We start from the raw sequence: 27922 nt of genomic DNA, 5'->3' as shown, positions 1-27922 counted from the left end.
AATACGGATGGAACCCGGGATACGGACGACGAGTTACCTTGGACTTCGGCGACATGCTTCAATAGCTCTGCCACTTGGGCGTTGTCCCCGGCTGTGAACAGGAGCAGGTGTTAATTCTTGCAGAACGTTATACTTGGACGAAGATTCTTTTCTGGTAAAAGATACTTACCCTGGCTCTCGCGCTCATTCGGAGCGCCTCGTGCTCCATCTCCAACTTCTTATACTTTGCTAGCAAAGTTTTGAAGATGGCGGTGCGCTTGTTCATGCAGAGCTGCAAAACAGTGGTTCGCAGTTAAGGTTACTGCAGCAGGAAGTAAATGCCCTGAATGTCAGAAAATAAGTGTTTGAAGGATTCTAAGCTTCAGGCCGACTGTTCTAAACCCGGCCTAATTCTCGGGGAGTAAGCGTTTGAAGTATTCTAAGCTTCAGGCCGACTATTTCCTACTCGCCCTAAACCTCGGGGACTAGGAATATGGGTACTATGCTAAATCTAGAAGTTAAGATTTTCTGAAGGTTTGTTCATACCTCCGTGGCTCGGCCAGCCTCGAACAAGGCCACCCGGGCTTGGTACATTTGGGTCGAGATTGACTCCGGAGTTGCTGCGGGCATAGGTCCGACTAGCGGGCTTTGCCGAGCCGACTGCGAGGTGTTGGAGGTCACCTCGTAGTGGCCGGCGCTGTTCCAGTCCATGACGGACTGGCACAACGATCCCCAGCTGTGCCCACTGGTCGTTCGAAGGGGCACCTCCTGCGGCCTGACAGAAGGCCACGGGGCAACGGAACCCTGAGCTGCCAACCCTGTTGCAGCAGCAGGGCCTCTGGCCTTCTTGGCCCGGGTAGCAGCAGGTTGGGCGTCCGCCGGCCACGATGGAGATGGAGGCGGCAGCGGAGTCGGCTGCGGCCCTTGAGGTCCTTGAGGACCCACAGCCGGCTGCGGCGGCGTCTCAGAAGCTGGCGGCTGCTGCGGCGTCTCAGAAGCTGGTGGCTAGGGGCGGTCTCGCCTGCTGAGACCCCGACCGTACGAGTCTCGGTCTCGCCGACGACCGTGGCGTCGGCACTTGGGCCGACGTCTCGGGCGGGGATATCGGATTCCCGGCAGTCTCAGTCCCGCCCACGGCCGGGTTTGAAACCTCGGCACGGGAAGTGGGAGCCGCCGGGATCTCGGACGCGATACACGTCCGAGATTGCATTGCCGTTAAAGCCTCCCTGCAGAAATAAAAAGCTCAGTCATTCGCATGATTTTGAAGAAGGAAGACGGCATCAGAGGTGGAGGTAATAACAGCCTTACCCGACGATCAGGGGTTTTGGCTTAGGACCATGTGCCGCAGTTTTCTTCCACTTCACGTTCTGCGGAAGACTCTTCTCGACGGGGTGCTTTGCAAGCGCGGGTTTCTCCCGAACCGGAGCAGCAGCAGCAGCCGGTTCCGGCCCCTCAGCGGCATGCTCACCCGAGTCAGCTGTTTCAAGGATAAGGCAGGAATAAGCGCTTTGGTTACAAGAATTATAACGGTTACAAGAAGATGGTAGAGACTCTTACGTTCCGTACGGCGAGGGCCGGTGTGAGCAATCGGCATGAAGTCCTCCAAGTCCGGATCTTCATGGTCGATGGTAAGGCGCGGGGCCGCAAAGCGTTTGTTCGGGGATTTCCCGTCTTCATTCTCTTGACGGGCGAACCTCTGCAAAGAAAAGTCAGGTGCCGCCGGGTTAATTCAAAGTAAGGCCGATATAATCTTATATCGGACGAGAGCAGAAGTTACATCTAAACGAGGAACTTACCGGTGGCGCTCGGTGCTTCCGGCTGTACGCCGGCATACCCCAGCTCACTGCTCCGGCAGGCTGGTCTTTGCAATTGCTTTGACCCGGCATCGGACGTCGTCGGCCTGGTCAAGCCGGACTGTCGATACTCGCTCCGGGTCGAGCTGACCGTTGTAGAAGCACATTTTGTGTAACCGGCGCTGGAGCGGGCACAGCCGCCGATACAAAAGTTGCCAGGAGATCGTCGGCCGTCATACCCTCCTCCTTGAGCTCGAGGATGACGGTATGGATCTCGTTGACCTCCGGATTGGTCTCCTTTGGGTCGAAGGACCAATTCCTTTTCTCTTCCGGGGGGCCGACTTCGAATCTCGGCAGGTTGATCTTGTCGGCCGAAGAGGAGTTTTTGACATAGAAAAAGGTCTTGAGCCACTTTTTACATGACTCAAGACCCTGGATCCTTGGGAAAGCCGAGTTACGGCGAGGGACGATGGTGGCGGCACCGCATTGGGTCATCGGCTTTGCGTCGTCGGGATTGTCTTTGTCTGGGAGAACCTGTGGCCGGAACATGAAGTACCGGGACCACAGGTCAACGGATGGACAGAGGTCCAGATAACCCTCACAGCAGGTGATGAATGTTGAGAGGATGAGAATGGCATTCGCCGAAAGATGGTGTGGCTGGAGGCCAAAGTAATCCAGAAAAGTTCTAAAGAAATTTCTGGCCGGAAGGGCAAACTTGCGCTCAAAGTGCGAGAGAAAGACGACGTGCTCACCGGTTTCGGGGGTCGGCACGAGTTCTCCACCGGGAACCCGGCATTGGACCTCCTCCGGGACGCGCCGGGAGCGGCGGAGCCACTCGATATCCGCCGGGGTCACGTCAGAACCTTCCCAGGCGGCGCGCTCGGAGCTGGCCCTCTCCTCCGCTTGAGCAGCAGGGTCGACGGCCGGTTGGCGAGAAGAAGAAGCCATTGAGAAAAAAAAACAGATCTAGGGTTTGGAATTTCTGAGGAGGAAATGCTTGCGCGAGGTCCGAGCTAGCAAGCTAGACGCGGCGGAGGCCTAGGTGGTCGCGGGCGAAGCAGCGCTGCCTGTGAGCTTGGAGGCGAGAAACCGCAGCGGCGGAGTTGCTCGGAGCAGGCGGCGGCAAGGAACGCGAGAAGCAGAGGGGAGCGAGGTGCGCAAGGAGCACGAAGAGGCGAGGAGTGCGAAGAGTTTTCCGCCCACGCCCTCCTCCTCCTTTTATACCCGAGGCGGAGTAATGGGTGCGCGTTTCCCGTGCAATCCCCTTAGTGGCAAACGGGAAGATTGCCTGCGATTTGGGCAGTTATGTCCATCAAAGTGCATGCTCGGTTGCTGCGTGGCGTGCCGCCGAGAATCCCGCGAGATACGGAGAATGTGTGTGTGCACGTGGAAACCAAAGCCCAATCCTTAATGGCTCGGTAGGCTTTATTGTCCGATGAGACGGCACGCTCGCCTCAAAAGGCGCAAGGGCAGTAACTCGAGCCTTATCCTCCCGTTGGGATAAAGAGATAAGAAGTCCGAATCACAGCTGGCGATTACGTCGGCAGAAGCAAGCTTTTAATTGTCGGTAACGAAGAGGAAAGAATCTCGGCTACGAGCAGGATAAGTATGACAACCCGGAACCCCGGATTTGATTGATCTCGGCTAGCAGAGTTAAGAGCTCACCCGGCATCTTTCTCGGCTGAACTCGAGTAAGCGTTGGTGGTCTGTCTAGGGGAAACTGTCGCAACCCGACATCTTTCTATGCCGGACCGCAACAGCTTCAGGGACTAGTGTCGGGGGGATGACAGGGTCACAACGGCACAACTCTAGCCGAGATAACGAAGGCAAGGCCGGCATAGACAAGTACGCCGGCATCACAGAGAACGACTAACGGTAAGCCGGCATATCCGATGTATGCTGGTACAGCTAACTTGCTTTATGAGTTTGCAGGATGAGGATGAGCACGTTGGTCCTAGCAGTAGCCGGGATCCCTCAACGGTCTTATCCTGGCTACGCGGTGCAGAGTAAAGCAACGCCATCATTACTCCAGGGAAAGCGGTCAGCGCCTGCACGCCAGTGCCAGGTGACCACGCAAAAGAAGCACCGAAAGGGAATCTGTGACGGAAGCCGGCAGAGGATAGTTGTACCTGTTGTCGGCTGGCAGTAAAACTAAAGTTGCCTTGTCCCCTGCGGTGCTGCCTGGAGGGAACCAAGCCGCGTGCCCAATGGAGCCCAAGGATGGTGACGTTAGACTCGGCCCACATGGCAGTGTACCATGTGCGGCCTATAAATAGAACCTTACCCATCTGTAGAAAGCAGAGACGAGAGATTCTAGGGTTTCCCCCCTTTCCTCTTCTTCTTCTTCCTCAAGAATACAGTTCAAGGAGCACCATTGTAGAGCTTCTCTATCCCGGCTAATACAACAAGGCAGGAGCAGGAGTCTTACCTCTACAAAAGGGCTCCGAACCTGGGTAGATCTGCCTGTTCTTGCGTGTTTTGTGCGTGTTCTTCTTCACGTCCTCACTCCTCCGGATCCACCATCGTCCATCGGCTCCAAGTTAAGCCATCTTATAGCATCTGCCGTGACACCACCACGACACTGCTGGCACGGAAGCGCCACCGGTCTTGACGGCGGAGGCGGTCTTGGTCGCCAAACGTCGAGTGGCCCGAGCGCGGCTAGCCGCAATTGGACCAGACGGAAGCGGATTCATGGCGGCGACAAGACGGTGTCCGGGCGGCGAGGCGGCTAGCGAGCACGATGGCGAGGCCACGGTGGAGGCGGCCAACGAGCCGGCGGCGGGGCGTAGGAGATAGGGTCGGGCAGTGAGAAAAGAGAGGTTGGGGAATTATTTGGGTTCTGACGTGTGGGGCCGTGGACAATTGGGAGTCTCTATTCTTTCCTCAGATTTGGGGAACAAATGGAGAGTGTAGACAGAATTTGGACAAATAGAGATTTCCATTGGATTTATTTTTTCAGTTGGACTCTCGTATAGACAAAATTGGACAAATGGGGAAGAGGGGGGCTTCCACTACCGGGGCACACGTCTGTGATTATTTTTGGGGACTGGGAGGGTCCTTCACGCAGGGATCACAAGGAAAACGACCTCTCTTTCGCCTGCCTCTGCACGGTACTTGTACACGCCCAGACGCGCCAGGGACTGTTAGGAGCTCAGGGCTGGAGAGGAGCTGAAAGATAGCCGGGGAGGGGGACGAATCAACCGCGAATCGATGGGCAGCACCCCGCAGCAGGAGGTGGCGCTTGCAGCGCTACCTGGTCCGTCCCCGCCGCCGCCGGCGGGCTCTGGCTCTGGCTCTGCTGAAACGGGACAAGAGGTGAGTTTTGGCTCGATCTCTCTGTCTCCAAGTCGCTGCCCTGTCGCCTCGTGTTGCCCGCCGCGCCGCTAGGGGCTCAGCGAGCGGCGGGCGCAAGCGACTTGGATTCTGCGTGCGAGATCGTGGGGAGCAGACAAATGGAGCCCCTGCGATTTCTAGTGCCGCCTGATTACCGATGACGATAGCCATTTGATATACTTGGGATCACGACAGTTTTTTTTTTCTGGCGAAACACGACGGTCAAACAGATGCGTCAGGCCCATTCCAGCCCGGCCCACGATAGGTCCAGTTCTCGCCTGCGAGGCCTATCACCTATGGCGATGGAACGGGAAAAGCCCGTCATTTTCTTGATTAGGCCGAGTACCCTTACAAGTGTATCCGGAGAAGGCTGGCATGGCGGCCTCGTCAGCGACAGATGTCACCGGCCGGTCAGCGCATGCCGCTCTTTTGCTTTCCCTTTATCGACGCCGCTTGACGCCGAAACCTCGCAGTTTGCTGCTAGTACTACCATGCTTGCTATGGTCTGAAGAACTGTCTGTTTTTTTCCTTCTGAACAGAAACCCTTGGGGAACTCTGAACCGGCAAGCGGCGCCTTACCAATGGGCGAAGAGGGCGCGGAGTACGGGGGCCTTCCTGACAGCGCGGACACCGGCGCCGGCGCATCACCGTCGCCTTCCATCCGCAAGCTCTCAATCATCCCGCTCATCTTCCTCATCTTCTACGAGGTCTCGGGCGGGCCGTTCGGGATCGAGGACACCGTGGGCGCGGCGGGGCCTCTCCTGGCCATCGCGGGCTTCCTGCTCCTCCCCGTCATCTGGAGCGTCCCGGAGGCGCTCATCACGGCGGAGCTGGGCACCATGTTCCCGGAGAACGGCGGGTTCGTCGTCTGGGTGGCCTCGGCGCTCGGCCCTTACTGGGGCTTCCAGCAGGGCTGGGTCAAGTGGCTGAGCGGCGTCATCGACAACGCCCTCTACCCCGTCCTCTTCCTCGACTACCTCAAGTCCGCCGTCCCCGCGCTGGGCGGCGGCGCGCCGAGAGCGCTGGCCGTCGTTGGCCTGACGGCGCTGCTGACGCTGCTCAACTACCGGGGGCTCACTGTCGTCGGCTGGGTGGCCATCTGCCTCGGGGTCTTCTCCCTCATCCCTTTCCTTGTCATGGGGCTCGTTTCCATCCCCAAGCTCCGGCCGGCGAGGTGGCTCGCGGTCGACCTCCACGACGTCGACTGGAACTTATACCTCAACACTCTGTTCTGGAACCTCAACTACTGGGACTCGATCAGCACGCTGTCCGGGGAAGTCGAGAACCCAAGCAAGACGCTGCCCAAGGCGCTGTTCTACGCGGTCATCCTCGTGGTCGTCGCGTACCTGTACCCTCTCCTCGCCGGGACCGGCGCGCTGCCGCTGGAAGACAAGGCGCAGTGGACCGACGGCTACTTCGCGGACGTCGCGAGGCTTCTGGGCGGCGCGTGGCTGATGTGGTGGGTGCAGGCGGCGTCGGCGCTGTCTAACATGGGCATGTTCGTGGCGGAGATGAGCAGCGACTCGTACCAGCTGCTGGGCATGGCGGAGCGAGGGATGCTCCCGGCATTCTTCGCCAGGCGGTCGCGGCGGCACGGGACGCCGCTGGTGGGCATCCTCTTCTCGGCCTCCGGAGTGCTGCTGCTGTCGGCGATGAGCTTCCAGGAGATCGTGGCAGCCGAGAACTTCCTCTACTGCTTCGGGATGATCCTCGAGTTCCTGGCGTTCGTGCTGCTGCGGGTGAGGCGGCCCGACGCGCCGCGGCCGTACAGGGTGCCGCTGGGGACGGCCGGGTGCGTCGCCATGCTGCTGCCCCCGACGGCGCTCATCGTCGTGGTGCTCGCGCTGTCCACGCTCAAGGTGGCGCTGGTGAGCCTCGGTGCCGTGGCCATCGGGCTCGTGCTGCAGCCGGCGCTGAGGTTCGTCGAGAAGAAGCGGTGGCTCAGGTTCTCCGTCAACCCGGACCTCCCGGACATCGACGTGACACGCCAGCAGCCCGCCGCGCCGAACGAGCCTTTTGTTGCTTAGCGGCGCGAAACAAGTTTGGGACTTCTGTGTCGCGTGTCGTGGGAGAAAATGATTTGAAGCTTTCGGACGACGTGACAGGGCGAGTGACCGTCGTCCTATAACAGTGCCACGGTGCTGTATGTTTAATGTGCGGAAACAATTCCCCGCGTGTCATTTCCGACGTAGTACGAGCCATTTCTACTCATGTACCAATGCACTCCTTGCCGTTTCCCCGCGATAAAATGTGTGCTGCTCCTAGCAGGGGACTGCAGAGCAAGGTCGTCATATACAAATATTAGACCGATATTTGGTTTCATAATAATCAAACTACTCCTAGTTGATATACTGTCGGTTCTATTGGTTTATTTTTTTGTTTTTTGCGAGGAGATGGTTACGCTTACATAAAGAACATCACAAACTTGATGACAAAACATTGGTGTCAAAGCATAGTGGATGTAAGTGTTACTCGAGCTACTTTCATTAGCTCGACATTTTTTTTCTCCAACCGTGCATAAGCGCGTGTCACATTTCATTAGAAGAGGGGTCGAGACAGCAGAGTCTTACCGGAGCCTAGAAAACCAGGGCAAAAACGAAGAGGAAAAGCTAAAACCAAAATGAAAATTATAGAGCGGCAAAAAAGTGGGCTACAAGTCAAGAGTCGAGCGTGCCATGGTAGGGTTCGAAGAGCCTTCGCAACAACGAGCATCCAGAGCCTGGCCTCGACGATGATCGAATCAACCAAGGGCAGCACCTCCATCTTGGATTTGTTGAAGAGTAGTCATTGCGGAGTTGCGATAGCCTCCACATGGCCAGGAGGATGAGAATTTGGGAGCCTTTGATCTTGCCATTACCTGCCCACGCGGTAGCATCAAGGAACCAATTTTTGAAGGTATCGTCGGGGAGATGACATATCAATTCCAAGGAGAAGTGCCTGAGCACCAAGGGACTGAGCCAGGATGTGAGTATAGAGGGGGCAAATAGAAAAAGTTCAACATTGGAGGGGGCAAATTGAGCACTAATACTGATACTTTTCCATTTGTATTCATGAATACTACTAATTTTACCTTGAAAACACTTTAATTAGGGGGGGAGGGGCAAAGGCCCCCAGTGCCCCCCGTCACTGGGAGCACCTGGAACCAGTATTGTCTCGCAAAGACACAACCCGAGAAGGTGAGAGATCTCGATGTCTTCATCGCAAAGATGACAAACACCCGGGTAGTCAAGGCCTCGCTACTCAAGCCAGTCAGTCATCCGAAGTATATTGGCCGTTAAGAGCCAAGCAAAATCCTCCATTTCGCATATCACATAAAAAACAATATGGCATCCTTGTCTATCGTGACAACATACAAATTTAGTGTGTTGTATAATGTATAGTCGAGCAGTAAAATTTTTTGTGTGTAATTGATTGTTGAGAAGTAAGGATGTATAAACATGCATCCCGCGCAATTGCGTGATAGACAGTGCTAATTGCATATAACCTGTTAATAGTTAAAATACATTTTTAAGATAGATTCTTCGACATGCCTTTGAGTCATAGCAAGCATCCATCGTATGGTTTTCTTCCCCCTCCTTCCCACTCACTCTCGAGTCCCGAACTAGTGCCCCTCCTCCTTCTGCCCCCATCCGCCTCCATCGCGCCGCTCACTCTACCCGGTTCGCATGTCGTCCCTTCATCGCGTGACCGTGACGTGGCTCCTCCTCCTCTCCCAACGTCACCATTTCGCCCCTCCATGCGTCTTCGCCGCCGCTTCGCCTTCCCTTGTCAGTTGTCACTGCCGCCAGGGGCTGCCGCCATCAACGAGATCCGAGCAAGGCCACCGGGATCCGATGACGTCTCAACGAGATCTGTTGCCGCAGGAGACCTTGCCACCGTTGATGGCGGTCGCGTCGCGGCCTGTTCCGCTGCCTCCAACATCTTTGGTGGTGAGTTTTTCTCCCCCTTTTCGAACTTTTCTCAAAAGTAAAAATTAAAACTAAAAACTAAAGGTTCGGGAATTAAAATCTCCAAATCAAAACGAAAAAAATTAAAGTTGAAAAAAAAGCATGCAAAAAAAACTAATGCCGACAGGTCGTCCACCAATTTAACAAGTGCCCTCCTTGAGTTGTTTTTCCTTTTTCGTCGACGTGGTCTCCGATCACTTCGTTCGAGTCAAAAGATGTTACCCCGTATTTTTTCTTCTTTCGGGTAGGCTATATCTAAGTTGCCTAATATTTTTTTTTTAAATGTTTAAATCTAAGTTGACAAATTAGTCATTGGATTAGTATCTAGATCACTCTACTTTTTTTTTTCATCATCCGTTTTGAACGTTAAAGCACAAATCATATCCAACGACTTAGAAATCAATTTATCTCTTAGATACAGCAAAACCGTCCTCGTTTTCGTTGAGATGGTCTTTTTTTTTTCTCGTGAAGAGTTGAGATGGTCTCGAATCACCTGGATGCACGGCTAGAGCCGAGAACGGAGAACCTCAGTCCACTCCATTTCTCAGCAGCCGTGACGATTTTGACATCCAATCCTGACTTCCGAAAGGCTGGGGCTGGCCCTACAAATTTCACGGACGAGCGCAGCCGCGCCGGCAGCGCTGTTCACCACCACCAGTAGTTCGTTGAAGAACACCAGAGAACTGGAGCCCTCGATCTCACATCTCATCAGGCCATCTACACGCGTCGAACCATGCCATCGTGGCAATGGTGGCATGTAGTAGCTCGCCGACACGTGGTCCCGCTAGCCCCTGAGAAATTGGCACGTCTGCAAGGTCGCGAGCGTGCGGCCACGAGTTCCCCGAGCAGAGCAACCCACCGGCGAGAAGGCTCGTCATCTTCCGCGATGAGCTCCCGCGTCGCTGGACCCGCCGTCCTCCTCCGGCACCTGGGCCGACGCATCTTCAGCAGCCCAGTCTCTCCGGCGTCTCCGGTCGCTGCGCAGAGGCCCTTGCTTTCCGGCGGAGAAGGGGCCGTGTGGGCGCGGCTGCGGCTGCTGTCCACTTCAGCCGCTGAGGAGGCGGCGAAGGAGGAGGCGGCCGCGTCCAAGGAGAACTCCGCGAGCACTGCCGCCGCGAAGGCCGAAGCGGCGCAGGCCGCCAAGGACGGGGACAAGACCGTGGTGAGCAGCTACTGGGGCATCGTGCCGGCCAAGCTGGTGAACAAGGACGGCGCCGAGTGGAAGTGGTCTTGCTTCAGGGTAGTACTAACTACTGACTGATGGTTCGCGTGTTTTCTCCATGATCGATTAATTTTGGACTTTAATCAGTGATCCCGTTGGTTTAATTTGCAGCCGTGGGAGGCTTACACGTCTGACACGACGATCGATCTGAAGAAGCACCACGAGCCCAAGGTGCTGCTCGACAAGATCGCCTACTGGACCGTCAAGTCGCTGCGCGTGCCCACCGACATCTTCTTCCAGGTACCATACCATGCTGAAGAACACTCCCCCATCTTTACCATTCCCCAATCTTTCCATGTCGGATTAATTGGATTGGGCGCACGCGTGCAGAGGAGGTACGGTTGCCGCGCCATGATGCTGGAGACGGTGGCGGCGGTGCCGGGGATGGTGGGCGGGATGCTGCTGCACCTGCGGTCGCTGCGGCGCTTCGAGCACAGCGGCGGCTGGATCAGGGCGCTGCTGGAGGAAGCCGAGAACGAGCGGATGCACCTCATGACGTTCATGGAGGTGGCCGGCCCGAAATGGTACGAGCGCGCGCTCGTCCTGGCCGTCCAGGGCGTCTTCTTCAACGCCTACTTCCTGGGCTACCTCCTGTCCCCCAAATTCGCGCACCGCGTCGTCGGGTACCTGGAGGAGGAGGCCGTCCACTCCTACACCGAGTTCCTCCGCGACATCGAGGCCGGGAAGATCGACAACGTCCCGGCACCGCGCATCGCCATCGACTACTGGCGCCTCCCGCCCGACGCCACGCTCAGGGACGTCGTCGTCGTCGTCCGCGCCGACGAGGCGCACCACCGCGACGTCAACCACTTCGCTTCGGTACGTGCCTTCGTCTGTCTCACGGAACTAGTCAGAGCTCGTGATGTCTGAAACTCTGAATTGTTTTTTTTTGCTTCTGATGCGCATGCGCAGGACATCCATTTCCAAGGGCTGGAGCTCAACAAGACGCCTGCCCCGCTCGGATACCACTGACGACTGAATATCAGTGCCGAGTTGTGCTGCAGGCTGCAGCCTCGCCAGTAAGAAACACAAGTTGTTGCTAGTCTGTACTCTGTACTGTCCGGTAGGCAAGGTTTAGTTATACCTTCACGTTTAACAGTCGAGGCTTGCTGTTCGGTTCTACTGCTGTTCATTTTATCCGTGGTTTTACTGCTGTTTTACACATCCGGATGCAGTTCGGTCTACATGTATGCTGAGATAAATGTTGCCTCTGTAAGCAAGGAGCCATGGAAATATATGTTGACGGTCTGGTTCAGAATTCAGACGTGCACTTTCAGGTCTAGGTTGGTGCTGCGCTTAAACATTGATTTCTACTCCTGATTTCTACCTACGAGTGGGAACGTTTTCATACTACTCCCTCTGTTCCGATATTCTTGTCCCCTCTGTTCCGATATTCTTGTCGTAGCCACTTCACAAACACATTTTTACAAAAACAACTTCCGAATTAAAATAATTACAGGTCCATTAATACAAAGTTTGAAATTCAAATCTCCGCCTCCGCACTCCAGGTCGCCTCCTCCTTCCCCTCTGCAGGTCGCCTGCTCCATCCCCTCTTCAGTCCTGCGTCCAACTTCCTCTACAGCAGCACTGTGGCATCTCCTCCAGTCCGCTTGTGTCCAGCCTCCAGGCCTCCGCTTGTTTCTAACCTCCATGCCCATACCAAATCTTAACTCCAGTCCACCTGAAGATGATAATGGAGCCAATTTGGGAGATTAGGAACCAGGTGGAGCCAATTTGGAAGATCAGGACGAGCTAAGTACAGAGCATGAGTAACTCTTGCGGCAGAACAAAGAAAATTATCATTTGCCCATATAGATTTTGAAATTGCTCCTACTAAAGCAAGTACTCCATGTATAAACATAAAAGGAACACAGATTTAACATGTTGATCAGGTATTCTAAACACAGATTTGTACAGGTGGAGGAAGATGATCAAATCAACCATTTCTCAGCTTAAATTGTTCAGCATGTTGAGAACACAACACCTTTTAATTATTCAGCATGTTCAGAGCACATCTCTAATTGATCAGAATACATTAGCTTTAGATTAGAGTAGTTGTAACCATATACACATCACCTTTTAATTGTTTAGCATGTTCAGAACACAACTCTAATTGTTCAAATTGTTTCTATATACTCCCATAGATTTGTGTTCTTGGTCAGCAAATTATTCAGCAGGTAACAGTGCTCCAAAATCAGATTGTTCTTGCTCAGATTTGTTCAAATTATCCAACACATATACACATACTAGGAGTATATCTACGGGACATGTACTCCTATATACTGAGAGAAGAGAGAAGAGATTGAGAGAGAAGAGAAGAGAGCATATATTCCTACAGTAATCAGAAGATAGATGAACGAGAACATATTTTTTACAAATGCAACTCCTAGCAAAATCTGCACCAGGTCATGGAGTACTCAGAGAGCTTTCTGAATTGGTTTGTGCACTTAAACAATACTCCTAGCTAAGCTAGAGGAGTATGCTAATCTGAATTTCTGAATTGAATACTGCACTTCAACTAGAACAAGAACAGAGCAATGACATTTCAGAAAAAGAAAATAACATGACCAAAGTACTCCTAGCTAAGTGCACAGTACGTGTACAGCATTTGAACAAGAACAGAGTACTCATGCTAAACAAGAACAGAGCCAACGTGCAGCAAAAATGAAGAAGAACAGAGTACAATACAGGAGTACCTTGAGCCGTTGTTCCTCGTCCTGCCGTGGCGTGGAGAAGCTGCTCCTCGTCATCGTGGCCGTCTTGAGGAGCTGCTCGTCGTCCCCTTCTCTCGTCGAGCCGCCGTCAGCGGATCCGGGCTCGCCACCACCGGATTCGGGCTCCTACTCCTCCTCGGGCTGCGGCCACGGCTCTGCCTCCTCCCCTTCGAGCACCGTGACGACGACAACCGGATCCGGCCTCGTAGCCAACGGATCCGGCGAGATTCAACTCGTTCTTGGTCCGAGCGAGCTTCTTCGCACGCGACGACGACGAGGAAAAATCGCTGAGGAGATGAGAGGGGGAGGTCGCGGTGGAGAAGAGATGGACAAGTGGAGGAGAGCACGGCGGAGGCGACCGGAGAGGAGAGCGCCGGAGAGGAAAGGGAGAGCGGCAGCGAGGGGGAGAGGGGAGGAGATCGGGGGAGCTGGGCCTGGGCGGAATACCTAAGGGAGAGGAGCGCGGAGCAACGCTGTACAAAACGGAGGGGGGTTTCTACAAAAGTGCCGCCGCGACAAGAATATTGGAACGGAGGGAGTACCTACCAAGAAGTTACTGAACCCAACTACCGCAAGAGAGACAGAGAATCTTGAACGTGCCTTTGCTGTCGCGACACTTTGTAACGCTATGTTTCAGTCGATTAGATCGTACCACGTATACAGTGTAACCAGATCTCTCACACGCTTATATAACTACGATTATTTTTAGCCTCGATCTCTCCACAAATTTTACATTAGCATACGCTAGATGAACACTGTAAATAAGCATCCTCAGGGTTGCCAAAAGAATCTCTCATACGGCACAGGGAACTCTCGAATTTAAATCTATGGTGGCCCTTTCTACCGGAAATATTTACCTTCTGTGCTGGCCGACCGTCAGATCCGCGTCGCCCCGCCGCATGCCGTGCGAAGATAGGCGATGATCATATCCTCCTTTGATGTTCAAATCCAATAGGAGCAGGTCTTCATCTGCGGTGCATTTCACATCCTCAGCGTCCTGAACTCCATGGTACAGCTGAAAGCCTAGATTGCCAGCTCTAAGGTTGTCTTCAGATATGACTTTCGCTAGCTCTCCGTTGTTCTGCTCGCACACCTGCGTCGCGTCGTCCATGAATCCTGAGAGAGCTAGGTTGAAGTCTGTAAGCTGCGATCTGGTTGCTTCCAGGTTTGTAGCTGCGCTCGAGTCGTAAGTGAGGTTTTTCTGGGCCTTCTCTAGAATTGTTTGCAGATATTTACCTTGCGCCTCAATGCGCATTTGCAGTTTCTTCTGAACCTGCATGTGTAGGAGAGCTCTGAAGGGTTAAAAAATGTGTGTCCTTGTAAGCAAGTATTGGACAAATGAGGATCATGTTGATGAAATATTACCTCTAGCTGTTCGTGCAGCTTCCTTTGGACTTCGATTTGATACCTTAGTGCATCCGCGAGTGGCGTTTCTCTATTACATGCCAAAATGTAAAGAAAATGGTAAGCCAAACCGAAAGTGTTCGAGAAAATTGACGTGAATAATAATGGTCATAAAAACCGTAAAAACAAGCAGTATTTAGAAGTTTAATCAGGCTGGTGGCATTTTGTATGCTAGTCGCTTCGGTTGAGCGATACTCTTGAACCAGCAAGTGAATACCAAACTGATCCGGCAGTTTATATATTTTTTGAGGGAAGATCCGGCAATTTATTCACTCGTCTGTTTTTAGGCTGTTTTGTGGAGTACTTTAGGCGTGCAATATCAATACGATAGTCCGTTTATGAACAGAATTATCAACACCTGATCTGAAGACCTACATTATATGCCTTGAACAGTTAACACGTCAATGTCCCTATTATATGTCCTCATCTTCCAAATCATTGGAAGCCATCGCCGTCGAGTAAACATGGTTTTGTGTATAAACTAAACAGGTTTTGTTAGTCTGTAAGAGTATAGAACATACAAATGGGTGATAGTACGATCAGTAGTTATATATAGCTTTTGTTTTGTGCCCTGTCAACTAAACGAACGATGCTGCTACTTATTTCTACTTTATATATGCTGGTCATCATGTTGTTAAGATGCAAAATAGACATGAACCTATGTACTCACCCCATATTATTGTTTCCAGCAGACGGAACGACCGGAGGTGTTGCAGAGGAAAAACTGATGCCATGTGTAGCAAATGCTGTGGAAAGAGCAAATAAATGCATGTTAAAAATTGGAATAAGAAAAGGTGAAACCAAACGATTATGTATCAGTACCAAATGTCTTTAAACTTTTATCTCTTGCTTGCCAGTAGTTAATGTTAGTACTATGAGATTACCATGTACATACACACATACCTGCTCTGCTGGTTTCGAAGCCTGTATCTTTCTTGCTCTGCTTTCCCATCCTGTATTTCTGAAGGTTTGAAATGATGGAGGTGTACGAATTAGCAAGCATGGCTGGAACCAAACAAAGGATAAAAACAACAATATATGAATAAAGAATTTGCAAACAAAGGAGCAGAGGTGAAACCTGAAGATGACTCTTTAGGTGGTACAAGGTGAGCCCTTTCATGCCCATCAGTCTCAGCACCGACTTGGGCGTCGCCTCTGTCGCATCACAGTCAAATGAAAAACCAAGTCAAAACAAGAACCTCGGTAACAACTACGGCTACTTGCATGTACATGGATCAGGAAAGCTAATCATGTTCATGTACACGATGCGTGAGTAAAACACCGAGAATTTGAAACATCCATTATAACCTGTCCGAACACGTGCTGTGATCAGCTGATGTACTGTACAAAGCACATGGATTGAGCGTTGAGAGTTGGAACATAGCTGCTGGTGCAATACTAGCACTGTACTAGCACTAACTTCCACCACAGCAGAGTTCCTAGGTCCTAGCTAGCTAGCTAGTGTTCTCATACCAGCTTGAGCTCGATCGTGCCGGCCTGCCGGCGATCGGATATCGGCTCCAGTACAAGCTAGCTAGCAGAGGCCGTGTCACAATTTGTGCGAAGCAGCAGACAGCATAGGAAGGTGAGGGTGCAGAAGTACTGAAGATGCAGATGAGGTAGCTAGACTGCTAGAGCTGGTCGTAGAGCAGTGGAGTACTTACTGTCGGGCCCGCCGAGCTTGGTGACGGCTTCGACGAAGCGCTCGTGCAGGTCGGGCGTCCACCGCAGTCGCGGCTTGGGGTCCCGCGACAGCACCACCCCGCCGGCGCCCACGCCGTACCCCGCCCGCTCCATCCCCTCGAACATCATCTCTCCCGATCGCCCGCCCGGCCTCCTAGCTTCTCTGCCGATCGATAATCGAGCTTGCAATTATCCGTCCGGTGTACCTCGCGACGTGGCCGGGGAGGTGCACTTGCGCGCCGCAGCTAGCTAGCTAGCACGCGCGAGGGCCGGGGTCCGTCCGGTGCGGCGCGACGAAGAATCTGGTGCGGCGGGGAGTTAGCGTGGGATTTCGGCGAAGCCTGGGCGAGGAGGGGATTCGTGATGGGAATGTCTGATATATGGCCGCGCGCGCGCGCGCCGCTGGCCGCTGGGCGTGGGCGGAGATAGAGACGCGGAGAGGAGGTGGCGAGAGAGAGAGAGAGAGAGAGAAAAGGGGCGCCGAGTCGGGGAGACGATGGAACGAACGAACAAAGAGCTAGCTGGTGGGCATCGCATCGCATCCCATTACCCCCCCACCGCATCATGTGTCCGCGGAATCTCGGGGAGCCTTGCGCCGGGAGGCAAAAGAAACAAAACAAAACAAAGCCCGGAACAAACAAAAACGAGCCTAAGCCAAGCCAACCGTGGCGCGCCGCGTGGGCGTGGGCCGGCCGGCCGGCGGCGTCCGTGTAGGAGAGGAGAGCCCGATCGATCGAGCGCATGTGAGACAAACAAACACACACACACACACCGTCGTACGTCGTCCCCGACATGAGCGGTTGCGCCATGTGTTCATGTGTGCCGCTGCCGCCGCGCTCCGGTCGTTTCGTACGCGAGAGAAAATAAAACGCCGTCGGTTCTCTTCTGATAATCATTACCGCTTGCTTGGCGTTTTCTTCTCTTTTGTTAAATTAAAGATGATGGATCATTGCTTTACTTACTAGATTTGCCTAAAGAGTGCTGTTAGTACTGATTGATTAGGTGTCACCTCACCGGTCAATGATCACGACAACACACACCGTTCCATCAGTTTACCGCCGAGACCAAGAACAACGTACGGGGTACGATATATACGAACCGCATATCCCATTCCCCACCAGGGCCAACTCTCGAGGATGGATCTCGTTTAGTTCGCTATCCTCGATCGAGGAAAGACAGCTTGTGATCGATCGGTGGCTCACTTTGATGGGATTCATCGTGACGGTCTGATCGATATTACGGCGAGCTAGGTGCCGCACGAGGAGGGAAATATTCCGGCCGCGGCAAGCTAGGCGGAGTGTGAAAGGAAGAAGGCGGGGGGGGGGGGGGGGGGGGGGGGGGGGACGGTGGGGCCGGGCCAGCGGGGGCGCGAGAGAGCGACGCGGGGAGGCGTTGGCGATGATGTCGCCTGGCCCCCGGGGGGAATATTCGCGCCAACTTGGTTGCGACCGCCGCCCCCACCAGCTTTTGCTTTTGGGCTTGTTCTTTCTCTCGCCCCGGCTCCGTTCCGTCCGGCACTCCAGCTCCGTTCCGTCCGGCATTCCGGCAGGAACAGCGAAGGGATGACGTCAGCGTGAGGGACGACTGAGGGCGGTACAGCGTTTAGTTTATACCTAAAGTGCAAGTACCCACTGTCAATTGATCAAGATAGTAAGACTATGTATCGCTGACTGGGCATATGACATGGCATTGACCAATGGTCAGGATTTTGGGAAGGAACGAAAACCATGGTATTGACAGTCGAGGGATGAAGTTTCCCTAGTTGTAAAATTGATGGACCAAAATTAGACTTTTGTTGCAATTGAGGGACGATAAATATTATTTTCTCATTCCCCTTTACCCAAACATGGCCTACATTGATACATTCGTAGTACATGACTAGTTTTTTTTTTAGGGATAGTACATGACTAGTTTGGTCCAATTGGAGAGTTGTTTTACAATGATGCACATGAGATAAATCGGTTTTAGCGCCAGTTCACCTGTCAAAGCCAACGTGAAACAATCAGTTTCGGTGCACGTTAGCAAGTGCAGGAAGAAGGGCACATGGAAGACATATACTGACGAGTGGGCCCGATCCGTCATAATTCGGGAAAATAAAAAACATTAGATTGGATAATTTGTGTCACAAGTTTGTTTCAATAGGATAAACTAGCGGGTCATCCCGCGCACACTGCGCGGCTAGACTTGTATAATGCAAAAATATTTATGTATTTATATTTATATATTTTTTATTTTAACAATTTCATTTTGTATGGAATTTAGATGTATTTTATTTGGAATTGTTCAAAGTTTTCCTTAAATATCTGATTTATTATATTTTTTTACCTAATCAATATATAGTTTTTCATGTGTTTTTGAATAAATGGTTAGTTTGGTTTAAATTCATAACACATTATATGGTAGATTATATAGTCATTACATGTTTTAGCAAAAAGTTTTATTTTATTAACATTGCGAGCAATACTAAAGTGTTGAGCTTCTACATTTAACACCTGTTTATTGGTGCATTTCAATTTCCAGGCAAATATTTTATCTTATATATTTGGAAATATTACTTTATAGATTTTTAATCCTTAATATTTTGTAAGTATAATGCAATAATCCAATGGCCTGTATGACTTTTTTGTTTTTCCCATCGACGTTTGACATTAAATGTACCTTATTCTCTTGTGTTGTTCCTGGTATTGATGTTGCTTCCAGCAGCCGGCGGCGAGACCTGTTTGACGTTATGTGTACGATTTGGATGTGCCTATGGTAGATCGGCTTCCTCTGGCGTTTTCGTTGTGAGGGTGTTACTACTGGCCAACGACTATTAGTGCAGGCATATATTTGGAGAGGGTACATCTATGGGTGTGAAGACGAATGTGCTTTGCTAGCCCTGTCTTTCATCCGTTACACATAGCATTTACATAACGTTGTTTCCTTTTCTATTTTTTTTAAAACGATCCCTTTCGACTGTTGATTTACTCCGATCAAGATCAAGACACTTACTGAACATTTCACATGACTTGTGGTTGTGGCATGGTAGGACGTCATCAACAGCTGGAGTAGCTGGTTCCGTCTTGCCTTTTTCTCTACGGTTTTAAGGATTCAAGCATAAGATAAATTTGCACCATTCACATTTTTTTTCATTTTATTCTTTGTAGTTGATCTATGCAATTTTTATTTGGTTCATAGATTTGAAATATGGGTTGGTTTACTTTGCACTTGTTTGCACGGCTACAGCACGAACGTACTGGCGTCTAATACGGTTGATATAGATACTAGTACGCTCGGCTAGGGCTGATTCTTATTTTGCCCATATTCAGCGAGTTTTCTATTTTAAAAAAAGTCACCTGCATGATTTGATCGATTATACCAAGATTGATTTTTTTTGGCTTTCCATACCGAGTAAATCAAGTCTTTTTTTCATACCCTTATTATACTGAGATTGAACGCCTTTTTCCTTCTTGTTTTGATAATTGTGATTTATTTTGTTTGTATGTTGCCAAGCAACCAAGTACTTGTCGTCGGATCAATCCAGTTTCTCATCAATCGCATGGTTTGTTTTGATTGAGGTTAATATTTTCCTAAAGGCTAATCAGTGCAACTACACTTTTAGCATCTCACGAGTGCACACCTGAAACATGAAACAAACTTCGCACTCAACACGTGCATCCGCGGTAGTCCATGTGCAGTGAAAATTAAGCGTGATCATCGTGCAGTACACGGCTACACGCCACACGTGAATTTTCTCTGTGTGCTACCCCCACTAATGTGTGAAGTACGCTTAATTTTGTTTCTTAAATATTTCAAAACACAATAACTTTTGAACCAGGCATCGGAATTACGAATCGTTTTCACCGTTGGATCACTCGCGACGAGATCTTCAAAAATAGACCACACATCGGAATTAGCAATTTTGACTCAATTTTTGCAACTTTTGCTCCACTGCAATCTAGACAAACACATCGCAACATACAACTTTGATTGTACTACAAACAACTTTGGCTTCTCTGCATTCAATATGGCTTACCAACTTTCACTCCTCTTATGGCAACCTTAGCTTCACTACACAACAGACAACGCTGGTTGTTTTGCTAGCAACTTCACGCCACAACAGGCAACTTTAGTGCTAGAGTTGCTAGTACAAGAGCAACAGTTGCGAGTATGAGAGTCAAAGTTGTATAACAGAAGGCAAAGTTGCCTGCATGAAAGTTTCTAGTGGATCAAAAATTGCTACCAGGCGGGAGCCAAAGTTGCTATTATGTGGGTCAAAGTTGTCAGTAGAGGAACAATAGTTGCATATATGGAGTCCGAGTTGGCTATAAAAACCAAAGTTGCTATTACGAGAGTCAAAGTTGCTAGTATGGGAGCCAAAATTGCTAGTATAATAGTGAAAGTTGTCGACATAGGATGCTAGGAGCCAAAGTTGCTCAAATGTGAGTAAAAGATGCTAATATACGACAAAAGTTGTTAGTATGACCATTACAACTATGGAAGCATTGCTAGCACGAGAGTCAAAATTGCTAGCATGACTATCAAAGTTGCTAGTATGAGAGCGATAGTTGCTAATATGACTATCAAAGTTGCCCTCACATAAGACAATGCAACATATTAGCGAAAGCTGCTACCGGGGCATACCAAAACTATTTGTGATGGAGCGAAAGTTGGTAGAAACGAGCCAAAAAAAAGCTACTTGGTGGGATCCAAAGTTGCTAATATGAGAGTCAAAGTGCTCAGCATATATAGAAGTCAAAGTTGTGCGTATAGGCGTGAAAGTTGCCGGTATAGAATCCAAAATAGCAAATGTGGGAGCCAAAGTCACAAACACAAAACACATTTGTCATAAGTTAAGTTAGTAAAAATCGCGACCGAATGCACCAAGATATTTTTGATAGAGTGTAGGGTGTCAGTATAAAAGCCAAAGTTGCCCGCATTATAGTAAATGTTGCTCGCACACAATGCAAAGTTGTCGCCACAAATGACACAGTTGCCCACACGTTTACGAAAGTTGTCAACGGGCACACCAAAGTAGTTGTGATGGAGCGAAAATTGTTAGAGTGAATCAAAGGTTGATACCCTTCAGAGAACCGAAGGTGCTACTATGAAGGCATAGTTGATAGTGTGGAAGCCAAAATTGCCAATATATGAATGCGAGAAAGTTGCAACAAAAAAGTATGAGAGAGTTGCATTGTTTAGCATAAAAGTTGCTTTTCAAAAAGTATTTGTCAAAATATACCCAAGTGGGATCTAGTTTTGAAGATCTCGTCGCGATAGAGCAAACAGTGAAAACGGATCATAATTTCGATGATTGGTTTGGAAGTTATAGCATTTTAAACTTGTTTGAAAAAGAAACTAATCACATACTGTGAGAACTGCATGGGAGGAGAAGAAATGGTTCTCATACCTACGTGTGGATGTTAGGTTTTCTGAGCGCTTGACTACGACAAGTTCGGAATCGCATGCGTACGAGAGAAACACTAATTTTAGATGGACTTCAGTTTCCTAATCGGTCGTTGGCTGGCTGACCTTAACCAGCCAACGGCCGCTGCCTAGTCTTGTCCTAATATTTTTTCTTCACTCTCAGGATTTCATCCAAGTAGTATTTTTGTTTGTCTTACACTGGGTCTTCTTCCTCACGTGCCAATTACGGACTAAACGTCATGGCAAGCAATACACAATTCGTATCGTACTGCTTTTTTTTCTTCTCTTTCAATCCTAACAAGACTGCTTTTGGATTAACTGCTCCACACCCAAACTCAATTTGTTGTATACGTGATGTCTTCTTGTCCTCTTGTAAATTGGCTTGATCAAATATGGCCGTACGATAACTTTTGCAAAATTTAGACCGTAGAATTTCTGCTACTTTAATTAGATACTAGCGGGTTGTCCCGCGCAGATTGCACGGCTAGATTTGTCTTGTTGAAATCTGCAATTACATTTTTATGATTTATACATTCATTTGTAATGGATTTTAATGTGTTGAGCTTTTTCAAATAATAAACTACTCCCTCCGATCCTAAATTGTTGTTGAAATATTACATGTATCTAGACACCTTTTAAAAATAGATACATTCATATTTAACAAATTCGAGTCAAGAATTTAGGATCAGAGGGAGTATTAGGGTATTGCAAACATAAAGTATACCTTTAGGAAAAAAAATCACCTTCTGTATACATTTTTTAATCCTCAAACATTTACTCCTTTCATCCAAACAAATAGATCCATCATCCATTGGTCTCTACGACTTTACCAAAAAAATTTTAGCCAATGTTCCGCACGATATCTCCTTTACTCGTTTCGTTGTGTTGTTTTTGGTGTCGCTGCTGCTTCCGGTGGCCAGTGGCGAGACCTGTTCGGCTTAAGGTTTTGGATTGCGGTCGTAGTCGTGACGTTGTGCATTACGTCTATGGTAAACCCGCTTCGGAAGGGTTTTAGTGCGAGTGTGCTGCTTCTGACCGGCGACCGGTGGCACATGGCGGATGTAAGGAGTTGGAAGGTACTTTCTAGTCATATCTTTTCATCCCATACACCTAGCACATCCAGTAAGCAACGTTTGTTTTGTTCTATATTTCTTTTTGAAAAAATAATCCCCTTTGAGCAAGTGATTTCCTACTTGTTGCACCTCCTCCGATCGGAACCAGCTCATTTACTGAACATCTCATATTAGTTATGGATGGGTACTCGATCAAGTTTAATCTGCGGATCGTCGGGGTGGAGATGCCTGGCCTCACAAAACTCAGGTTTTAGATTGTAATTGGTCGGCTCACCCAGATGGATACTTGCTTGAGTTTCAACCATAATGTCTTAAGGGTAGTACAATGTATTGCATAAGAAGACACAAAATTACCGTGGCCCATTTTATACGAAGTTAGTATAAATTTGATACTAAGTGTATGACACTTTTTATGAATCGGACGGAGTAGTAACTTGGATTTTTCTAAATAAATACAAAGGTGCTCTTTTTTTTTGACTTATACACTTTATGGAGCTTATTATTTGCAAGACTAAAGTATGCTTGTGTGATTTTAGTTGCTGACGTAAAAGAAAAGTACCTTCGGTTGATCTCTGACTCGTTCAATGCTCGTGGACATACCAACGTAGCATGCATGAAGGTGACAATAAAAACTCCATGCTTAGTCCATGAGATTACTTCTGATCGGTGCTCATCACAAATTTAAGTTAGCATCTGAAACTGTCAGTCCTACACGGTGCCACATGGCCTTTGATTATTCGACACATACTTTCATAATAGAAAATAGAAGTGCAAGAGGTTGTTGGTCGAATGCTCGGTCAAAAGAAACAAAATTACTTTATATTTTGAAACGGATGGATAATTAGGCAAAACATTAACGGACAGAAAAATAAATCGATAATCATGTCTAGCACGGAGGAAAATTGGAAAAACAAACCGACCTGCCGCCGTGGCTAAGTCCGTTCTACGTACTCCGCCGCTTCGATCGTTGTGTCTGTCATAGTTCGACTTTGATTTCTATCGCTGCAGCCAGCTTCTGTCCGATCCGGCAGCGCTTCTTCAAATCGCCTGCTTGCTGTGGTTCCATCTCCGTCCGTCTGTGCTCCGCCGACGCCTTGAGTGCTGGCTTGCTGCTGATACTGATGCTCACCGGCCATCCGTCCGTCCTGCGTATATCGTGGCTACGGGCTGCCGGCTGCGGCACCGTCCCTGCGTTCCGCATCGGCGGATCGGCGCGTCCGTAAGCGTTCGCCATCCGGCAACACTGCGCGCTGCGCGGCCGGCGGGGGTGTCCTCCGGTCCTGCATCTTCGCTTTCCAGGATACTCAATTTCTTTAGACGGCGCTACCAATGGCTTGCCTAGACATGGCTTCGGTTGGTTTGTATCGATCCCAATTGATTTTTGGGTTAATTGGATCTATGCCGCTATCTATTTCACCGGTTGAAAATATGTCATTACAAAAACTTGACTTGAAAAAATACCACTCTAACTTTTTTATACCTCTATTCATGCCATTTTCTTCAATACCAGCACATATACTGTCTAATACGTATAGACATAACTCTATACGAACAATTTTTTTACCATCCCAAGTGAAACCGTTTTATTCCTCTTATTCCCCACGCGTTCCTCGTATCCCGTCCCCAACGGTGGACTCATATTACTGTTTTTTATTTTCTGTAATTTTTATAAATTTTTCTGAGAATATTGAATTTTGGGCCAAATTTAAAAAAATTTAAACCTTTATGGCGCCTGGAAGACTCGAACGTACTGCTGAACATTTTAAATAGGAGTATTATGTTAAATATTGTTGTACACACTGAAATACATGTATTTTATGAACACTTATTGGTCTTAAGTGGACAGAATGGCATTGATAGAGGTATAAGAAAGTTAGAGTGGCATTTCTCCAAGTCAAGTTTTTGTAGTGGCATATTTCCAACCGGTGAAATAGAGAGTGTCATGGATCCAATTAACCCTTGATTTTTATTCATGTGGATGAGAATTCAGTTCCATACTGATCGGATCTCTGGATTGTTCTTTCCGTACCTCTTAAGCGATCAGATTGATTGGTTCTATTAAATCTGAACCCTTAGATAACTTTTGCAAAATTCTAGCCATAGAATTTCTGCTCTTTTAATTAGATATTAGATTATATTTATAGAAATTGTGTTAAATGTGATAGATTGCGTCACAAAAGTGAAACTTTAAAAGACTTTTTTGTTTGTTTGCTAGTGCACTTACCGTGCATGGAGCCAACAGCACAAGAGTTTCCTCTTGCCCTGGGTGTGCCTTCATTCGGCGTCACAAAAGTGAAATTGAATTGACTCATTTTATACAAAGCTATTTTAAAATATATAGAGTATAGAATTCACGAGTATTACGCTAGTCACCTACTCCCTCCGTTCCTTAAAGAATGACATATTAGTTTTCATTAAGACAACTTTGACCATAAATTACTATATCAATATGTGTTTTATATGACATAAAATTAGTATTGCTAGATTCGTTATCAAAAGTACTTAATGATACTTGTGGTTTCATGGCATATAAACCACACTTTAATATAGTAATTTGTGATCAAAGTTTTGTCTTAATGAAAACTAATATGTCATTCTTTAAGGAACGGAGGGAGTATACAGTTATACGTGTTCTGACTCAGCCAGTGACAGGCAAAAGATAACGGTATAAAAACGGCGTTGGAGTCTTTTAGGTCAGCACAAGATTCTCTTGGAGCATATAGATTTTGAGGAGCCCACGTTCCGTTTTGTCTTTGTTCCGATTCCCACTTTATGCTCCTTTAAGTAAACTTCTCGTCCGGAGAATCGCATACTTAGGTTTCAGTTTTGGAACTAGCATCGTATGCTTAAAGCGGTGGGGCCGGCGAACAACTATCGTCAGTCATGATCGAAGCTTGTTTAACTGTGTCCATCGCTTAAGGACGTGCTCCCCCGTGGACCCTCTGCAATCGTGCACACACATTCCAGCTCCGTAACCAGTGATAAAACCTGATAATCAATCATACTACCATCACCACATTACGTGACAACAGTGCTACTAGTAAATTATTAGTGCTCTAGTCCATCAGCAGACTAGCAGGAGCAGCAGCAAGCATCATTCCACGTTACGTTAGCTTTGTAGCTTTTGTTGGCAACCTGCAGCAATCACAAACAAACACCTCTCGACGAGCCGATCGGTGGAATCAATCTCCTTTCGGCCGTGTACCACGCATGTCTAGCGCACGCATTGCAAAACCAAAGGCTACGATCGATCGAGAGGATGGTCGGCCGTCGTTGCTGTGAAGGTGAACTGAAAGGCCACATGAACGCTGCGGCGGCGGTGGTATTATTAGTGGTCACATGCCGCTGGCCTGGCCTGGGTCCTCTGTCGTGAGTCGTGACGAGGGCTGCGAAGACGGGGATCCGAGAGGCGATCGGGGGTGTGGTTGTTGGGTGGCGGTGCAGCAAGAAGTCAGACGGGTGAGCTGTGCGGCCGCAGGAACCGGGGGGGAGGGAACACGGAATCTCTCGTGCTCTCCACTCTTTCGTTCCGTTTACTACTAACCAAAATCCAAATCCACCGCTTGGTCTGTTCGCCGGTCTCCCTGCTGCGCTAGTGGCGAACCGGCGAGCCTGGCGCTCGGCTGGCTGAGCCCGGACTCGGGGAGGCATCGCCCCGCGCAACGCGACAAAGGATTCCACCGGGCCATGTGGAAGCACTGTTCCTTGTTTGGGTCTTCCATATCCTTCTCTAATCTCTTTTACCGGTTCTATATTACAGTACCGTATCACAGTAATCCCTCCGTTCCTAAATTATCACGACAAGTATTTCAAATCGAATGGAGGATCATTTTCCTGTTGGATTAGACTAGTGTTGTTCGGCGGGTCATCTCGAAGTGCGAAAACAGTGCAAGTGACTCCAAACTTGTTAATTACAAGTCCAACCCAACGGGCGCTGGGCGCACAGCCGGTTGCGGATGCATATCTGAATTTTTGAACGATTAACTGGAAAACATGCCAGATCATAACTGGATCGACATTGCTACAAAGAACAGGCGTTCTGTTACAAAGAACAGCCTGAAATGTATCAGTAAAGTACTGATTTACTTAACTGGATATGAATACTGCCCTGAAAGGTAAACCGCTCCTTCTGTCTCGTCTTCAGAACGTGAACGTCAAGTGTTAGGTTTCTTCCGTTGATTCAGAACCGCTATGGAACTGGGAATGACTGACAAAACAACAGAAACATTCACTCCTTGTGTCTCTCGACTTCAGAACGTTAAATGTTACGTAGTAGATTCTTCAGTAGAGAACCTCGATGCTTGACTGACTCTATGGAACTGGGAATGGCTGACAAAAAACAACAGAAAGTCAGAAGCATTCAGATAGACATCAAACTGATATTCTAACGTTTACGCCCAAATAATAAAGAAATCGTCTTTCGGTTCCAGGCCTCAATACATAGACTCAAGGAGCAGCCGCTTCTGGAGCAAAACTAAAAATCATGATCAACTAGATTCTTTCTCTCTGTTCCACCATGCAGATACTAATAATCAAGTCTTTTGCTTTCTGCAAAATTGTGACCCACTTATGCTCCTCTGTAGCTCAAGCAAGTACAATAACATTCGCTACAAGTAGTAACAAGAGAATAATTCCACTTCCCAGTCCCCACTACAGCAAACATGGTTTAAAAACAGATTTGTGACCCATTTAACAGGATTGTGGGAAGGAATGGAGAGTGAAAGAATAGCTAAGCAATCCTTGCCAAGGGGCATTTTATTATTTCTTAAAAATATAACCAAAAAGGGGGTAACATAAGCATACTTCGATACGCATCTGATACGCAAGATAAACAAACTACATAATCAGATAATAAAAAAGAATGTTAGAAATAAATACATGATAACAACAAAGTATTAAGTATGTTTATAACTACTATTAATTATGCTTCCATGGTATAAATGTGTGTGAATAATCAAATCCTAGAAACCACTTCTGTAGATATGGAAAGATTTGCTGTAACTCTTCTGTAGCTCAAGCGAGTACAATAACAGTTGGTACAAGTAGTAACAAGAGGAATAATTACACTTCCCAGTACCCACCACAGCAAAAATGGTTAAAAACAGAATGCAATATATTCCTACGAGTGTAAGCGATATTTGCAAATATTTTGGCTCTCGCCTGAAACAAATGTCACACATTCAAGATGAACGTCTGCAGGCTCAAAATTCAACAACACAATATGCACAATGTAAGATTAAAGAATAATAATTTGTGGAGCCATTAATGAAAAAAGTAGCAAATGTGAAAAGGTACAGTAGCAAAGATAGGTAAAGTAGCAATAATAATTTCAGGCAGGGTAAATAATTTAATTAATTGAATAAAAACA

At 48.6% G+C, this 27922-nt stretch overlaps 3 protein-coding genes across 4 annotated transcripts; 2 read left to right on the top strand and 1 right to left on the bottom strand.

Annotated features, from left to right (window-relative positions):
* The first annotated feature begins 4813 nt into the window (after positions 1–4813).
* Positions 4814–7476, top strand: LOC100835645 (polyamine transporter PUT1). 2 transcript variants are annotated; one of them, XM_024460377.1, is made up of 3 exons: positions 4814–5087; positions 5336–5515; positions 5645–7476. In XM_024460377.1, the coding sequence occupies exons 1-3, from the start codon at positions 4983–4985 to the stop codon at positions 7130–7132; spliced, it is 1773 nt and encodes a 590-aa protein (XP_024316145.1). In that variant the 5' UTR covers positions 4814–4982; the 3' UTR covers positions 7133–7476. The 2 variants fall into 2 exon arrangements, with proteins under 2 accessions (XP_024316145.1, XP_003572852.1); XM_003572804.4 differs by lacking the exon at positions 5336–5515 and having other exon boundaries at positions 4824–5087; positions 5645–7457.
* A 2202-nt stretch (positions 7477–9678) lies between these two features.
* On the top strand, positions 9679–11536 carry LOC100841536 (ubiquinol oxidase 1c, mitochondrial). Its single transcript, XM_003570122.4, has 4 exons — positions 9679–10292; positions 10386–10514; positions 10605–11093; positions 11187–11536. Exons 1-4 carry the CDS (start codon positions 9786–9788, stop codon positions 11244–11246), a joined length of 1185 nt encoding a protein of 394 aa, XP_003570170.2. The 5' UTR covers positions 9679–9785; the 3' UTR covers positions 11247–11536.
* Positions 11537–11636: 100 nt separating this feature from the next.
* LOC100841230 (myb family transcription factor PHL11) lies at positions 11637–16602 on the bottom strand. Its single transcript, XM_003570121.4, has 7 exons — positions 16057–16602; positions 15471–15547; positions 15296–15353; positions 15063–15138; positions 14354–14423; positions 12971–14261; positions 11637–11955 (listed from the first exon to the last, which is right to left on the bottom strand). Exons 1-6 carry the CDS (start codon positions 16202–16204, stop codon positions 13842–13844), a joined length of 849 nt encoding a protein of 282 aa, XP_003570169.2. The 5' UTR covers positions 16205–16602; the 3' UTR covers positions 11637–11955; positions 12971–13841.
* Between the last annotated feature and the right edge of the window lie 11320 nt (positions 16603–27922).

The sequence above is a fragment of the Brachypodium distachyon genome, chromosome 3 (assembly GCF_000005505.3).
Source record: "Brachypodium distachyon strain Bd21 chromosome 3, Brachypodium_distachyon_v3.0, whole genome shotgun sequence".
In the NCBI taxonomy this organism is placed as follows: Eukaryota; Viridiplantae; Streptophyta; class Magnoliopsida; order Poales; family Poaceae; genus Brachypodium; species Brachypodium distachyon.
The sequence above is the reverse complement of the archived record's forward strand: the minus strand, read 5'-3'. Positions and strand labels throughout refer to the sequence as shown.

What these genes read in the sequence shown, in the direction of transcription:
- LOC100841230 (XM_003570121.4), bottom strand. Translation starts at nt 16,204, where the DNA reads ATGATGTTCGAGGGGATGGAGCGGGCGGGGTACGGCGTGGGCGCCGGC. An exon ending in CAAGCTCGGCGGGCCCGACA is followed by an intron (nt 15,548 to 16,056) that starts GTAAGTACTCCA and finishes GTGATGCGACAG; the next exon opens with AGGCGACGCCCAAGTCGGTG. An exon ending in AGCTGCACGAACAGCTAGAG is followed by an intron (nt 14,262 to 14,353) that starts GTAATATTTCAT and finishes CTACACATGCAG; the next exon opens with GTTCAGAAGAAACTGCAAAT.
- LOC100835645 (XM_024460377.1), top strand. Translation starts at nt 4,983, where the DNA reads ATGGGCAGCACCCCGCAGCAGGAGGTGGCGCTTGCAGCGCTACCTGGT. An exon ending in CTGCTGAAACGGGACAAGAG is followed by an intron (nt 5,088 to 5,335) that starts GTGAGTTTTGGC and finishes ACGGTCAAACAG; the next exon opens with ATGCGTCAGGCCCATTCCAG. An exon ending in GCGACAGATGTCACCGGCCG is followed by an intron (nt 5,516 to 5,644) that starts GTCAGCGCATGC and finishes CCTTCTGAACAG; the next exon opens with AAACCCTTGGGGAACTCTGA.
- LOC100841536 (XM_003570122.4), top strand. Translation starts at nt 9,786, where the DNA reads ATGCCATCGTGGCAATGGTGGCATGTAGTAGCTCGCCGACACGTGGTC. An exon ending in GGAAGTGGTCTTGCTTCAGG is followed by an intron (nt 10,293 to 10,385) that starts GTAGTACTAACT and finishes TTTAATTTGCAG; the next exon opens with CCGTGGGAGGCTTACACGTC. An exon ending in ACGTCAACCACTTCGCTTCG is followed by an intron (nt 11,094 to 11,186) that starts GTACGTGCCTTC and finishes GCGCATGCGCAG; the next exon opens with GACATCCATTTCCAAGGGCT.